Consider the following 15,422-nt stretch of genomic DNA (forward strand, 5'->3'; position numbering starts at 1 on the left):
AATTGATCTGCTCTTGTGCCAATTATATTTGTCAACCTAGGAATGAGTGATCCATAAATAGCTGTTCTAAGATGTATAATCTGACAATTTGATTGTATATTATTTCAACTCAAGGTTTAAAATTGCGTATTCGGGTATTGAGGCGTTTTTCGTTCGTGAGGCGAGGCGTAAGCCTCAAGGCGATTTGAGGCGTAAGCCTCAAAATCAAAAAATTGCGTAAACATAAAATAATAAATTTTGTATATACTAATGAGTAAATAATATATAAAACATAAAAATGCACAAGATAAATAGCAATGACATTAACATATCACATAAGAAGTTAGGAACTCACTAGTCATTAGCATTATCATCACTCATCAGTCATCACTAAGGGGGTCTTCATTTGAATCATCATTATGATGAGCTGCTCTCTCATCTTCCCCCTCTCCTATAGAGTCCAATATCTCCCAATCAGCTTCTTCTTCCTCATTATTAGTTATCTTCCTCTTCCCTAAATAGTAGAAATTTTTGAACAATATCATAATGAATAATAGTGTAATACATTAATAAAAGTTTAAGAAAAGAAAACTATATTATTTATATACCTTTTTTGATTTGTTCTTGAGTTGTGGTGGATGTGGATGCTTTAAGACCATCAAAGAAATCAACATTTAAATCTTCATCTTGTAATTCAGACGGCATCACTTCAACTTCATCATCTACAAACCACTCATCATCAGATGCCACATCATCGCAAAGCAAAGGATCTTCATCATCCATTAATCCTTTTTTCTTCAAATTTCTATCTCTGAGTCTCCTATTATACATAATGTACACCAGTGAGTTCATCCTCAATGTCGACAAGCGATTTCTCCTCTTTGTATGCACTTGGTTGTAGGTACTCCAATTCCTTTCACAGCCAGATGAAGAGCATGTCAAGCCCAAAACTTTCACAGCAAAACGTTGTAATTCTGGAGTCCCATCACCAAATTGAATCCACCACTCAACTGGAGATCGTTTGGCAATTGTATCTTTTGCTTGTTGTAATCCAAAAAAACCTTCTTTGTTCCTAAAAGGTACCAATTGCAAGTCAGCATTTGATCTTTCAGTTGCATCACTTATTAGACGATCCATGCAATGATATAATCCCAACTTTATTTCAGGGTTTGTAGACTTGTTCTCTGCATATTGATACTGAGGGTTTAGGTAGTAGCCAGCGGCATGCAAGTGTCGGTGAAGCTGTAGTTCCCACCTATCATCAATAATATTCCAAATTTTCCTAAAGCTTCCCTCACTGCCTCCTAAGTTGGAGGCAATCATCTCTTTGGCTTCATCCATAGCATTGTAGATGAAACCCATTGCAGGCTTCTTCTCAGCATCCACCATCCTTAAAACATGAACTAAAGGTCTAGTGGTTGTAATGTCATATAAGACACTTTGCCAAAATCTGTCATTTAAAACAATCTTTCTAATCTCTTTTCCCTCAGCCTTCTTCGCCCAAGCACAACTCAACCACTGTGTAGATGTGAACATAGCCTCTAAAGGTTGTCTGGCATCCAGCATGCTCTCTAAGGTCAAGTATGCGGTGGCAAATCTTGTTGCGGCTGGCCTTAGAATTTCTTTCTTCGAAAACTTTCTCATAAGAGCTAGAATCCAAGAGTGGTTGTAAATAAACTTGGTTATTTTTTTGGCTTTAGTGAGTGTATTTTTATGTTGAGGTAGATCCCCAAGCTTCTCAAGAATCAGATCTATGCAATGTGCAGCACATGGAGTCCAATACAAATGTTTCCTCTTCTCCATAAGTTTATTACCTGCAGCCTTATAAGAACTTGCATTATCTGTCACAATTTGTACAACCAAATGTTCTCCAATCTCTTCAACAATGCTATCTAATAATCTAAATATGAACTCAGCATCTTTGACCTGGTCAGATGCTTCAATTGACCTTAAAAACACAGTACCATAAGGATTATTAATGAGGATGTTGATCAGACTTCTATGTTTGATATCAGACCACCCATCTGACATAATTGTTACTCCTGTTTGGACTCAAGTCTTCTTAATTTCTTCAATGCTTTTATCAGTGCTTTCTAACTCCTTCAAAATTCATATTCTTAAATTATACATGGTTGGAGGTTTGAACCCTCTCCCAAATGCTCCAACTGAACGAATCATGTTGTAATAAGCAGGTGATGTTGCAACATTAAATGGAATTGCATTTTCGTAGAAGAATCTGCCTATATCCTTACACACTCTTCTCCGCGCCTCTCTTGCATTTTCTGGTGCTATCTTCTGTGTAGTAGAAGGCCTATCCTCTGATGTGTCAACCATATAATGATCCATAGGCCCTCTAGCACCCCTAGATGAAATGGGCTTCATAGAAGAAAATAAATCCCTAACGCTACGCTCACTCCCTTAGTAAGATCCAACATCAACTCTATCCTCAAATTGCTTCTGTGCAAGATGTTTTGATATGGTAGACTTATTCATGTATGATTTTATATCATCCCTTACAGTATCAGGAACTTTGGAGCATGGAGTAACATTCTTGTGAGAGCCTGAATAGTGTTCCTTCATCCTAGTCACACCACCTTTCACAATTTTATCACAGTAATTGCATTTCAGATAGACATATGTTTTATCACTGCCTCCTACATCCACCTGAGTGCTATGTTTCCATATTTGATCTTTTCTATGACCTGATGCAGCTTTATCCTTATTTCTGATCATTCTGATTGAACAAAAATAGGAAATGAACGAGTTCTTACTAATCTTTTCTATGAACTGATGCAGGTCATACGAGACAGCAGCCTCAGACAGAAGCGGCCGCCGGTCGGACAGAGAAAACAGCAACCCAACTCGCAGTAAAAGAAACCTCCAAGCAAAAGGCGAAGAGAGCAGCTCTTGTTTAGGGTTTAGTATGAGTACTAGATGTGTTCAGTATTATATAATGTCGAGCCGTCGATAAATTTTCTGGATGTGTTCAATTTTATATTGTGTGTATTTTATGCGTATATACTGCGTATGTAATGCTTATTTAAGCGTATATACTGCGTATGTGAGACGTAATCTATGCGAATTTTATACATATTTTGTAAAACTTCTTCTAAAGTATTTGTAAATTAGCAGTTGGAGGAGTTGTAACTTAATGTATGATTTTGTATTAATATTTAATAAAACATATGATTTTTTGTTATAATATGAGTGCTAGATGTGTTCAATATTATATTGTGCGTAATCTATGCGTACGTTGTGCGTAATATATGGGTATACAATGCGCATACCATGCGTATTTTGTGCGTACTCTCTGCGTGAACATTGTGTATTTAGAAAAATAAAAAATAATTAAAAGAACATTTAATAGAATTTGATAAATATAATTTTAATGACTATATACAGTATAAAAAACACAAGAACAAATTAAAAGAACATTTATAACAAATACAATTTTACAAGAGAATCTATGTACATTCTATTAAAAATATTAAACCAAAATAATTACAAGAGAAACTTGCTTTGATGTTTAGACATGATTGTCAATCAGAAGTAATACAGGCTTAATATAAGGTAAGATTTTTTACTTAAGAGTTAAGAGCGAAGTCTAAAGCTATTGGTAGATTGTGATTCATTTGAGGCTAAGTATTACCTAATTTTGAAATGTACTTATTTATCCTCATCCTCAAAAGAATCACAATCTAACAGCAACTTTAGATTAAACTCTGAAGTAAAAAATCAAACCTTCTGTCAACCCTGCATTACTTCTGTTTAAAAAAATCAGGCGTTACCATAAGGCAAGCGTTCCTGCTTTATATAATGAAAATTTTAATGTTGAACAATAGTAAGCAATAAATTGTAAATAATAGCTCATAAAAATTCAACCAACCCTCCCAACCATATCTGTCACCCGTCATTTCACAACTAACGAAAATTATTATTCATGTTACGGCCCCTTAGTCCATACAAAATGTAAGTAACCTAAAACATTTAATATAATGTGTGCGTGTATTATGCGTACTCTATGCGTCTTATATGAGTAATTTGTGCGTGTATTATGCGTACTCTATGCGTCTTTTGTGCGTTCTTTATGCCTATTATTTAAAAACATTTAAAAAATATTTTTAAAATAATTTTTTTATTTAAAACAAATAAGAAATTCAAACACTAATATTTAAACGCAAATGTCAAACACAAAATCTTTCAAACATCATATTCCTTATTTTTCTTCTTTAAATACAATCCACAAAGAGCCATAAACCCTTTGTACTTGTTTAAATATTATATTCAAGACTAGAAAATGAAATCATAATAATCACATTGCGTTTAATTTGTAATAACAAGTTTAAATTCAACGTGTTAAACATATTCCTCATCATTTTAATGTAACTTTAAAACAAAGATAAATATTAATTAAAATATTTAATAAAATTTGATAAATAAAATTTACTACGTAATTTGTGCGTGTATTATGCGTACAAGCGTTTTTTGTGCGTAATATATTCGTGTATACTGCGTACGATATGCATGTTGTGTGCGTGCGTAATGCGTTTCCTTTAAAAACATTTAATAGAATTTGATAAATAAAATTTACTGTGTAATGTGTGCGTATATGATGGTACTATATGCGTCTTTTGTGCGTGCGTTATGAGTATTATTTAAAAACGTTTAAAAATCATTTATAAAATTATTTTTTTGTTAAAACAAATAAAAAATTCAAACACTAATCTTTAAACGCAAATGTCAATCACAAAATATTTTAAACATCATATTATGCCTATTATCTACTTACGATATGCGTAATATATGCGTACAATATGCCTACACAATACCGTACGATATGCGTAATTTATACGTATTATCATTTAATAAGTTATTTTTTAATCAAATCAATGTAAATAACATTTATACACAGAATTGAAAAATATATTCTTCAGAAATAAACATTTATACACATAATGATAAATATTTATACAAAGAAACTGTTTAAACATTTATACACAGAAATATTTATACACAGAATGATAAATATTTTACATAATGAAAAACTGTTATTTTTCCAACGTTTTACAAAATATTTCATATGCAAATTCTGCCCTATACTTTGTCATATGTTCTTGTCAATTTGTACTATCAGTCCAATCAGTGTTGCCTTCAAGACTTATTCTTTCCATATATTTACAGACATACATTCCGCAATCTACAGAATTCTCCTGTTTTGGTGCACCTTTAATAGTAGAAAGCTTCCCTTTTCTGATATCACTATTAAAAGATCATTTTGTGTCAGAATATAGGGCTTTAAGCTAAAAAATACGTAGAGCAAAGATTAGTTCTGTAAATTTTTTAAAAATTGAAGAGTTCATGTTCATCTAACACTTACGATTTTTGAAACAACAAGAATATGCTCTTTGACGCGGTGGAGCAATGAGTCATAAAATTTTCACTTTTGTTCTTTCAGTAAACCAACCAAAAGGATAATGTGCGAGGATTCAATGATTAGCTGTAATAAAATGTTGTTTGAAGAAACAAAAAGTTCGATTATATGGTCGATTTGCAATTTGGACAATTTATCCCTTTGTTATTCTGCAAGTGCAAGTAGTAAATGTAACTATATAAGAACTAAGAAATGAATACTAAGTTACTAAAAAATTAAACTGATTAATTAAATACTAAGTTACTAACCCAATAGACTTGAGAGATGTATAGAAATTTATGGTACTTGCCAGGCATAAGATTACACTTCTCATCTAACAAAAAGGCAAAAAGATCTACCTGTTCATTGCCTAAATAATTGTCGCTTAATAGCTCGTCAATTTCAGCTCTGGAAATAAGAATGTTACTAACAAACAAGATACTATCGTCCCTGCAAAAAAGAAAACATTAAATACGCATTTAAAAAGGTCAAAGATTGCATGATCCTAAATTGGTTTAGTTGAACTAATATAGCCTAGACTTTAAACAATCTCTAGATCCTTTATGATTAACCTAATTCAAATTGGACTTATGATCAATGAGATCTAATAGCCATGGACTTAGTCAAACCAATCCATCATTAACTTAACCCAACCTTAGTGAAACACAAGCAAATTGGTTTAAGTTTTGACCAATTAAATTCACCCTTGAATTAGACATTTATTAACCAAGCCTACTTCAGGCCCCCTTGACTAACTAGACCCAAATAAAGCCTACCAACGCTAATTTGAAACATCCTTAGCTTATATTGCATGAATAATTATCAAGTTGGTCAACTTAATCCTAATGTTATAATGTCCCAATCCAACAAGCTAATCAAAACCTCTTAAGCTAATGAAAAATGTAGATACTTTCAATAAGTCAATGCCATAACTCTTTTAGCTTTATTTTCTATAGAAGTTCCAATTATTTATTATTAACTTAGATTCAAATTATGTTGAGTAACTTAATCGTAAGAAGAACATCTAACAAAACTGACATTAATTCCTATAAGCACAATATACAGTTCAAGACGTGCTAAAATAATTCTAGATTATTTCTAAAATCTTTCAGTATTTTGCCTTATTTTGGATTTCATTTTAATCCTATTGCATTTCATTGTTAGGATAATCATTATTTCAAATTAGAATAGGATTTTTACAAGTTATCTAAATTTAAAATCAAATTTGTTTGATTTATCTTGTAACCAATGTTATTTATAGTATTGAATTATGAAAGACATTTCAAACACTTCTTCCCTTTATGGGCTCACGAGCTGAGCTTATCGAGCTCGAGCTCAAACTCAAGCTCTTATAGTAAGCGAGCTTGAGTTCAAGCTCGATGAGGCTCGGCTCATGAGCTCGCGAGCCGACTAGAATTAATGTTTGAATTTTTGTATTATAATTAAAATTTTTATTGCATTTAAATTTTTTTTAAAAAAACTTTGTTCTAATCTTCAATAATATTAGTACAGCAGCTTTGTAATTAACTAAGACAGTTCATATTCTATCATATCTGTGATTTACATGTGTACATGCCTTTACTTTATCTATCTATATATACTCACCTATGTACCTACTGAAGATTTGAATAATACAATATTATTTCCTTTAACCTTTGTCTTCTTCCCTGTCTCTCATCTTACTCTTCTTGGCCTTGTGTTTCTACATGGTATCAGGCCTCTCTTTCCTACCTCTACTCTAAAAGATGGCGGCATCCCACTCCGCTTCTTCCACCATCGAGCAACAATCAAGCACTCCGATGGAAATCTCTCCCATCTCCCATTCTCTCAAGTTTGTGGTTTCAAATCTCAAAACCCTCATCCCAAATCAACTTTCATCGGATAACTATCCGATTTGGCACCATCAGATCCTCAAGCTTCTTCGGCCAAGTCATTCAGAGAATACGTCCGACCCGTCCGCTGCATCAACGCACAAGAATTGGCGCATTACTGATCAGAACCTTCAGGCGGCTCTCTGTTCGACGATATCTCCGACGGTGCTGCCATACATTCTTCATCTTGACACCACTCATGAGATCTGGCAAGTTCTTGAAAGTCTGTTTCAGGCAACCAGCCGATCAAAAGTGATTCAACTCAAAAACAAGCTTCACCACGTCTCCATTAAGAATCTTTCTATGATTCAGTATCTGACCGAGATCAAGAAACTCGTCGATCAGATTGCCTCCGCCGATTCCACCATAGACTCCAAAGACATAATACTATACATCTTGAACGGCCTGCCTCATGCGTATCAATCGTTCAAGACGTATATTCGCAACTCGCCTACGCAAATCCAACTTGAAAACCTGTACGCATTGCTCATCAGTGAAGAAATTCACATCAACGCCGACGCAGCTCGCAGTTCCAATGACCCTATTCAGCAGGCTGCCCTGTACGCTAACAGGGGTCGCGGTCGACGAACCAGGGGTCGTTCTACGCAAACTCAAACCTCTAATGGCCGATCGGGACAACAGCAACAACAGGCAACCACATGCCAGATTTGCGCCAAGAAAGGCCATACGGCCGATGTCTGTTGGCATCGTATGAATGCCAACTATAACCCGCAAACGAACAATCTTAAACAGAACAATGCTCTCGTGGCAAACTCTGATGCACCATCCTGCGACTAGTATCTAGACTCTGGGGCCTCCTCGCACATGACCAATGCGGCCGACAATCTCAACCAAACCACTCCATATCCAGGATCCGAAGGAGTCTTCATCGGGGACGGAAGAAACATTCCCATTGCTCACTCGGGCACGGGTATTCTTCCAACCCCGAATCGTAAGCTTCACTTATCCAACTTACTCCACGTTCCTGCTATCTCACACAATCTTATATCTATTTCTCATCTTGTTAAAGATAACAATATTTCAGTTACATTTGACCCTATGGGTTTCGTGTTTAAGGATCTGACGACAAATCAGCAGCTTCTTTGCGGTCCATGTAGCGCCGGGCTATACAAAATCTCACCAAAGGAAACAACAAATAACCACACATCCGCTCTTCAGGCGTCCAAGAAACAGACCTCGAAGTGGCATGATTGACTCGGACACCCTCATCTACGGGTTATGCAAAGCATTGCTCACAGCAATCCCAGTTTACAAATTCCGCATTCTTCTTTTCCTTGCATTACGTGTATTCAATGTAAAAGTCACAAAATACCGTTTGAATCTTCTAAATCAAGAAGACAACATCCTCTTGAACTTCTACACTCTGACGTATGGGGACCGGCACCAGTTACCTCTACTCAGGGCTATCGATTCTTTGTTATTTTTGTAGACGATTTCTCCCTATTTACTTGGATCTTTCCGATCTTACACAAATATGGTGTTATTACTGTTTTTACGCAATTTACTAAGTTCATTGAAAATCAAACAAATTGCAAGATCAAAGCTATTAGGACTGACGGTGGCACTGAGTTCGTTAATCAACAGATGCAAACATTTCTTCATTCCAAAGAAATTCAGCATCAATCCTCATGTCCTTACACCCCGGAACAAAACGGGGCGGCGGAACGTAAAAACAGTCACATTCTGGAGACAACTTGATCCCTCATTCACAAAGCATCTATTCCATTGCACTACTGGCTCGAAGCCAGCTCCACGGCGGTTTACCTGATCAACCGGATGCCCTCTCCCAACACCTTCAACAAGTCTCCACTGCAACTACTATTCCATACCACACCCGATTATACGCACCTACGGACATTTGGTTGTGAGTGCTTTCCCCTGCTACCCAAGCACACACGTACAAAACTCGAACCAAAGTCCAGCTCTTTTGTCTTCATGGGATACTCCAACACTCACAAGGGTTACAAATGCCTAAACAGGGAATCAAACAAACTATTCATCTCCCGTCATGTTATTTTTATTGAGGACTCCTTCCCATTTAACAAAACTATTGTTTCCCCGCAGCTCACAGTAAAGGATATCCCCCCTTCCATGCTTCTACTCGTGTCCAAATCCTCGGAAATCCGACCACCTTCCCCAAAGCGATCGCAACCCATTCAAGAAACACCAAGCTGCACGACACTACAGAACAACTCCTCCAGTCACTTCAATTCGGTAGATCTTCCCACTCCTGCAGACAGTCCACAACCGACTGTACTAGCACCCAAACATCCCATGATTACAAGGATGCAAACGGGCTCCTTAAAACCTTCCAGACATCTCAATCTTCTCACCACTAGCTACCCAACATCCGACCCCGATCCCACCAGTTATATGGAAGCAAGTAAACATCCAGAATGGCGACAGGCAATGGCAGAAGAGTTCATAGCCCTTCAGCAGCAGGGCACATGGTGCCTTGTCCCACCTCCTCCCAAGGCACCCATTCTAGGATGTAAATGGACTTTTCGCAAGAAATTTAACTCAGATGGCTCGATAGCAAGATTTAAGGCCCGTCTAGTAGCTCAGGGCAACCAGCAAGAATACGGTATAGACTACGGCAAGACGTTTAGTCCGGTGGCAAAGCTCCCCACCATCAGAGTCTTATTCACTATTGCTCTATCCCAAGGATGGCCGGTGCAACAGTTGGACGTCTCCAACGCGTTTCTCCACGGCCAACTTACAGACACGGTCTACATGGCTCAGCCGAGAGGCTTCACCGACAACTACCATCCGAATCACGTTTGTTGGCTTCGAAAATCTATCTATGGTCTAAGACAGGCGCCGCGCCAGTGGTACACGACCTTCACAAATTATCTGATCACGCTCGGATTCCAGTACAGCAAAGCAGACCCATCTCTTTTAACTCTTCAACAAAATCAGACTTACATCTTTCTACTCGTCTACGTCGACGACATTCTCGTCACCAGCAACAACAAGGAAGCCATTACAAAAGTGCTGTCCAAGATGCATTCGAACTTCAACATGAAGAACCTAGGACCAGCTCATCACTTCCTTGGAATCAAAATTCAAAAGCTAACAGATAAGTACTTCTTGTCTCAATCATCTTACGCTGTATCGATTTTAAAATCAGTCAATCTCGCTGAATGTAACCCTCTCTCTAATCCTTCATGCACCAAACTTCCAGATCAGGTACCTGAGGACGCCAATCTTGCGGCAACAAGCACATACCAAAGGATCATCGGATCATTACAATATCTTACTCTAACCCGTCCCAATATCGCATATGCCATCAACGTGCTCTCTCAACATATGCACGACCCTTCTATACAACATGTCTACCTTCTTAAGAGATTGTTACGCTACATCAAAGGGACACTAGAATTCGGTCTACCCATTCTCAAAGCACCGCTCACTCTGTCTACCTACTCCGACGCCGACTGGGCAGGCGATCCAACTACAAGAAAGTCCACTACCGGTCACTGCACCTTCTTAGGCAACAAGCTCATCTCATGGGCTGTCAAAAAGCAGTCCACGGTTGCCCGGTCATCAACGAAATCCGAGTATAAGGCACTTGCGGCCGCTACCGCAGATACCATCTGGCTTAAAAGATTACTCAACGACTTCTTCATCCAACACAGCCTACCAATCGATCTATTCTGCAACAACATGTCCGCCATAGATCTTGCTCACAACCCGGTGTTTCACGCAAGAACTAAGCACATTGAAATAGATCACAGGTTCGTCCGCGATCACATTCAAAATCAGGCTATTCGTCTTCTCCCAATCGGAACTACCTACCAAATCGCCGACATTCTGACAAAGTCGCTATCTACACCACGGTTTAAGGAATTAAGATCCAAACTGACCGTTCAGGAAGAACACTCTGTTTGATGGGGGCTATTAGTACAGCAGCTTTGTAATTAACTAAGGCAGTTCATATTTCTATCCTATCTGTGATTTACACGTGTACATGCCTTTACTTTATCTATCTATATATACTCACCTATGTACCTACTGAAGATTTGAATAATACAATATTATTTCCTTTAACCTTTGTCTTCTTCCCTGTCTCTCGTCTTGCTCTTCTTGGCCTTGTGTTTCTACAAATAGCTGCATAGTTAATAATATAAAAAAGTATCACATATCAATGCTAATAAATGCCAATAAATGCTCCAGCCGTGCTCGAGTTCCACGTGAAAAGATGTGGAGATCACGCAATTGCAAAACGTGGAGAAAAGATGTGTAAAAATCTAATAAATGATGCAGCCCTTACAAAAGAGTTTCACATCGCCTCGTTTATGGGTTCCACCTGTGCGAAAATCGGGAGGGAAAACAAAAATCAAGCAAAAACTGACGCAGCGGGCGCGAAATCGAGCGGCTTGATGAGCTCGATACAATGTCTCGAGTCGAGCTCAAGCTTGACTCGAGTTCGAGCTCAATATTTAACTCTTGAGTTGAGCTCGAACAGCCTCTGACTCGAGCTTGACTCGACTCATTTATACCCCTACTCCCCTTGCATTCTCTCTCCTCCTATTCTCTCTAACAGGGTTCTTCTTAACAAGGCAATATGAAAACACAAATCCTAAGATTCTCATAATCTCAAAAATTCTCATAGGCATGATTCCCAAGGTCAAAAACATGTTTCTCTCAGGAGTCCCACCTTATTGAGCCCCTCAGTTGCTTCCCCTCTCTTAAAAAAAAATTCCTTTTCTGATTCACTCACATCCCAAGGGTTGACTTGATAAAGGAAACCACAAAAAAAAAAAAACAATTCGACAGAAAGAAGTAGCAAAAATGAAAGCTTAGGAGAAAATGTCAAAGGCCATCATCAAATTAACATTAAATCATCCTTCCTTTTACATCAACAAATGATCCGAAATACCAAAATGCTGTTAATATGGAAAAAAAAGGAATAATTTGATAAATACTTTAAAAATGCTGAGCCCTTGGATAGAGATGCATTGCATGGATTGTGGAATCCAAAAGTTTGGGGCTACTGGCTTTTAGGCAACTTGGTTTCATCTTTATAGTAACTGTCCTTTCTTTTCAAAAACAAGTTGGATCATTAAAGGGACGGATTATGTTGATATTTGCATACATTTCAGAACACTTTAGTCAAAAGCATACTTCATTTTCGAACAAAAACTAGCATCAGAAAGAACGAAAATGATATTAAAGTAACAAAAAGTGAATTATGAGAAAATTAGCAATAGTTGTTGGCTTGCAAAAAACATAGATATGTCTATAATTTTAGTGAACAAATAACAAGTTGTTCCATTTGCAGGTAAAAAATATAATGTACATCTCAGTTGGACTTGCTTGGATTTAAATTGATCAATGATATGATTTCAAGTCAAAAATAAACAAGCCCTTATGATGAACTGCAATACAAGATCAGCACATTCTGAAAAAAAAAAAAAAAATTGAAGATCACATATAATATGGAGCATAACAAACAGGCCCGGGTATTGGTGAATTTACCTACAGTGCCAAACATGGTAGAGGCATCCTCAGGTTTGCTCTGTTATTCTTTGACTTTGCCAGCTTTACAAGTTTTTTAGCCTTGTCATACAGGGAGCCCTTCGCCAACTCATCAATCATCACCTGAACAATGCCTACATCCACAACGAATCCATTTTCTATGGCTTTTATGCATATATTAAGAGCCAAGTCAACCTCGCCACCTCCACAGAGTTTGGGAATCAATTCCCTCAAAGTATGCCTATCAGGAAAACATCCTTTCTTCCCCATTTGTTTGTGTATTCTCTTTGCCTCCTCCAAATTCCCTTGTCGACAATACCCTTTAATTAGAGCATTGAAGGTCAAAGTATCAGGCTCCAGTCCAACTCTCCTGAGCTCTTCCAAAACCTCCATTGCCTCCAGAATCTTTCCTTCCCAAGCAAACGCTCTGATCTTTGCGTTGAAGCTTCTCACATCCGGCTGGATACCATTCTCTGTCATTCTTTGCCATATCTCATCAGCCTTGAGGATCAAACCCTTGCTGTAAAAGGCATTTAATAGAGTGTTGAAAGTCACCAAGTCGGGTTTAATCTCACGCTGTTCCATCAAGTCCAGGGTATTGAGAGCGTCATCAAGGAGGTCCCGTTCACACAGAGCGTTGATCAAAATGTTGTATGAGATACGATTGGGCTCTATAGAGGCGTCGTGAGATGAAAGAAACTTGTGAAGGTGGGCAATCCGATCGGCGACCTTCGACCGGGTGTAGGCGGTGAGAACAGCGTTGAAGGAAAAGACAGTGCGAGGGCAGCCGAGCGCTGGGAGCTCTTGGAAAAGTGCGGCTGCGCGTTCGGGCATTCCAGCGAGGCCGTAGAGAGAGATGAGGCGTACAGCAAATCCCTCGTGAGAGATTTCTTCTTCATAGCTCTTGTGGTGCTCGATGATGTCGTTTACTGCATCGAGCCGGCCAGCTGCGGTAAGGCGCCGTATAATGATCTCGTAAACTTCGGGCTTACTGCGGAAGTTGCGGTCGGCGGAGAAGCGCTTGAATTTGGAGATGAGCTGGTTTACGTCGTTCTCGCGAAAGAGTGATTTGATGATTGATCGCAAGGGTTGTTGGGAGGAATCGGGCGGATCACTGCAAGGGTTAGAGTTAGCATTCACCTTAACATATTATTAAAATTAACATTGCCCGACAAAATCTCAAAACTAAATGTCAAAGAAAAACTATGAAAGACACGCTCAAAACTTGTTGCCAATAGGAACACAGTCGTCCATGTTTATCATGAAAGAATCTCATCGGTAGACTTATGACATATGAACGTTAATGATAAGTAAATCACAGAACCCACTAAGGCTTAGGGTGATTGATAGACGAGCTCGACTGGGAATCCCACATCCCATGTTAGAATCTCCTCTACTACAACCTCGCCTCTTCAGTGGGGCAAAGCAAGTGTGGACCCGATTCCGGTGAGTGACCACAGTAGGTTCTGCCGATGAATTAGTTACGCCGTCAAGCGCTCCTTTTCAAGTGACAGCGGGTAGATACCCCAGTTCAAAAAAAATAAATTACAGCCATAGATGTTAGCAATAATTTTTAAAAACTTTATTAACTAAAATAATTGCACTCAATATAATATTAATATGGATCAATATTGAAGGAAAATGTAGGGTTTGTCTCATAGATAGAGGATATTATATAGCTGTATTAGAAGTGCATAGTCAGAAAACATACATTAAATTTAATTTTTCTAGCTTTTAAGTTGAAATGAACCAAATGAAAAATATTTGTTTAGGAGATTTATAATGCTCAGAATGCCCATTTTTGACAAATTTACAATTCTCCCTAATCATGAGAATTTTGAATACAAGGACCATATAACCTACACATCATTGATCACATTGAATGTAAATTTATTCATGGACAACACGAGATAACTTGATATTGGTCAACAAGTTTTTCTAAGTGATGATGAGTTCACTTAGTCATCCTTAGATGTGGCAATAAATGCTTTTGGAAGGTTGATTGATTCATTGTGTCGATAGCATTTGACTAGTCCAAAGTAAATTTAGGTGTACAAACACCACAATCTTGCCTTAACATTACTAGCCCAACCTTATACAAGCTCGCTATCTTTGGTGCTAGTATATTTAATTTTTTTAAGAGTGGTGGTGAGCCAAACTAGCTCATAAGCCAGCTTGACTTTGACTCACTGACGAACTTGTGAGTTAAGTTTATTGGTAGCCTCCACCACACAAGAACTATTTCAATCTACACATCATTGTCTTCAAACCTAAACTTCTAACATTCATATAGAAAATGGAGAAAGGTTGTTCCTTTGGTCTACATCTACTCATTACATATTATAATAAGATGTCAAAACTCTATATAAAGAAGTATTATGTAGTGTTTAGCGAGGAGAGTGTTTGATGATAAAATATAGAAGGTATCAAAGGTTCCCATTAAGAGAAAGATTGATTATTTTGATAATCTCTCAATACATATTATTAGTGTGTGATGATATTGAGATGCTAAAAATCCAAAACTATAGAAAAATAAATGTCAAGATTATTGCGGACTATGATATTCACAGTGGTAGAGTAAGCGAATTTTTTATCTAGGCTGTGCATTGATATCCAGCACATAAACATGTAGCTGAAGAGAGAGGGAAAAAATACCAAAA

At 37.6% G+C, this 15,422-nt stretch overlaps 2 protein-coding genes across 2 annotated transcripts; both read right to left on the minus strand.

Moving 5' to 3' along the window:
• Window positions 1-932: 932 nt before the first annotated feature.
• LOC114580607 lies at window positions 933-2,325 on the minus strand. The gene is made up of 3 exons (XM_028698675.1): window positions 2,108-2,325; window positions 1,063-1,927; window positions 933-989 (listed from the first exon to the last, which is right to left on the minus strand). The coding sequence occupies exons 1-3, from the start codon at window positions 2,323-2,325 to the stop codon at window positions 933-935; spliced, it is 1,140 nt and encodes a 379-aa protein (XP_028554508.1).
• Window positions 2,326-12,600: 10,275 nt separating this feature from the next.
• On the minus strand, window positions 12,601-13,899 carry LOC110115103 (pentatricopeptide repeat-containing protein At1g55890, mitochondrial; the record flags this gene model as incomplete). The annotated part of the gene is given in 2 exon segments (XM_028698674.1): window positions 12,601-12,685; window positions 12,763-13,899. A coding segment is annotated over 1 exon segment (1,137 nt), but the record flags the coding sequence as incomplete, so codon positions are not given.
• Between the last annotated feature and the right edge of the window lie 1,523 nt (window positions 13,900-15,422).

The sequence above is a fragment of the Dendrobium catenatum genome, unplaced genomic scaffold (assembly GCF_001605985.2).
Source record: "Dendrobium catenatum unplaced genomic scaffold, ASM160598v2 fragScaff_scaffold_1118, whole genome shotgun sequence".
Taxonomy (NCBI): Eukaryota; Viridiplantae; Streptophyta; class Magnoliopsida; order Asparagales; family Orchidaceae; genus Dendrobium; species Dendrobium catenatum.

Excerpts from the sequence above, each read along its gene's own strand:
- LOC114580607 (XM_028698675.1), bottom strand. The coding sequence starts at position 2,325 with ATGGATCATTATATGGTTGACACATCAGAGGATAGGCCTTCTACTACA. Across the intron at positions 1,928-2,107 it reads GGGTTCAAACCTCCAACCAT|GTCAATTGAAGCATCTGACC; the intron begins GTATAATTTAAG and ends TGTGTTTTTAAG. Across the intron at positions 990-1,062 it reads CAAATGCTGACTTGCAATTG|TTGAGTGGTGGATTCAATTT; the intron begins GTACCTTTTAGG and ends AACGATCTCCAG.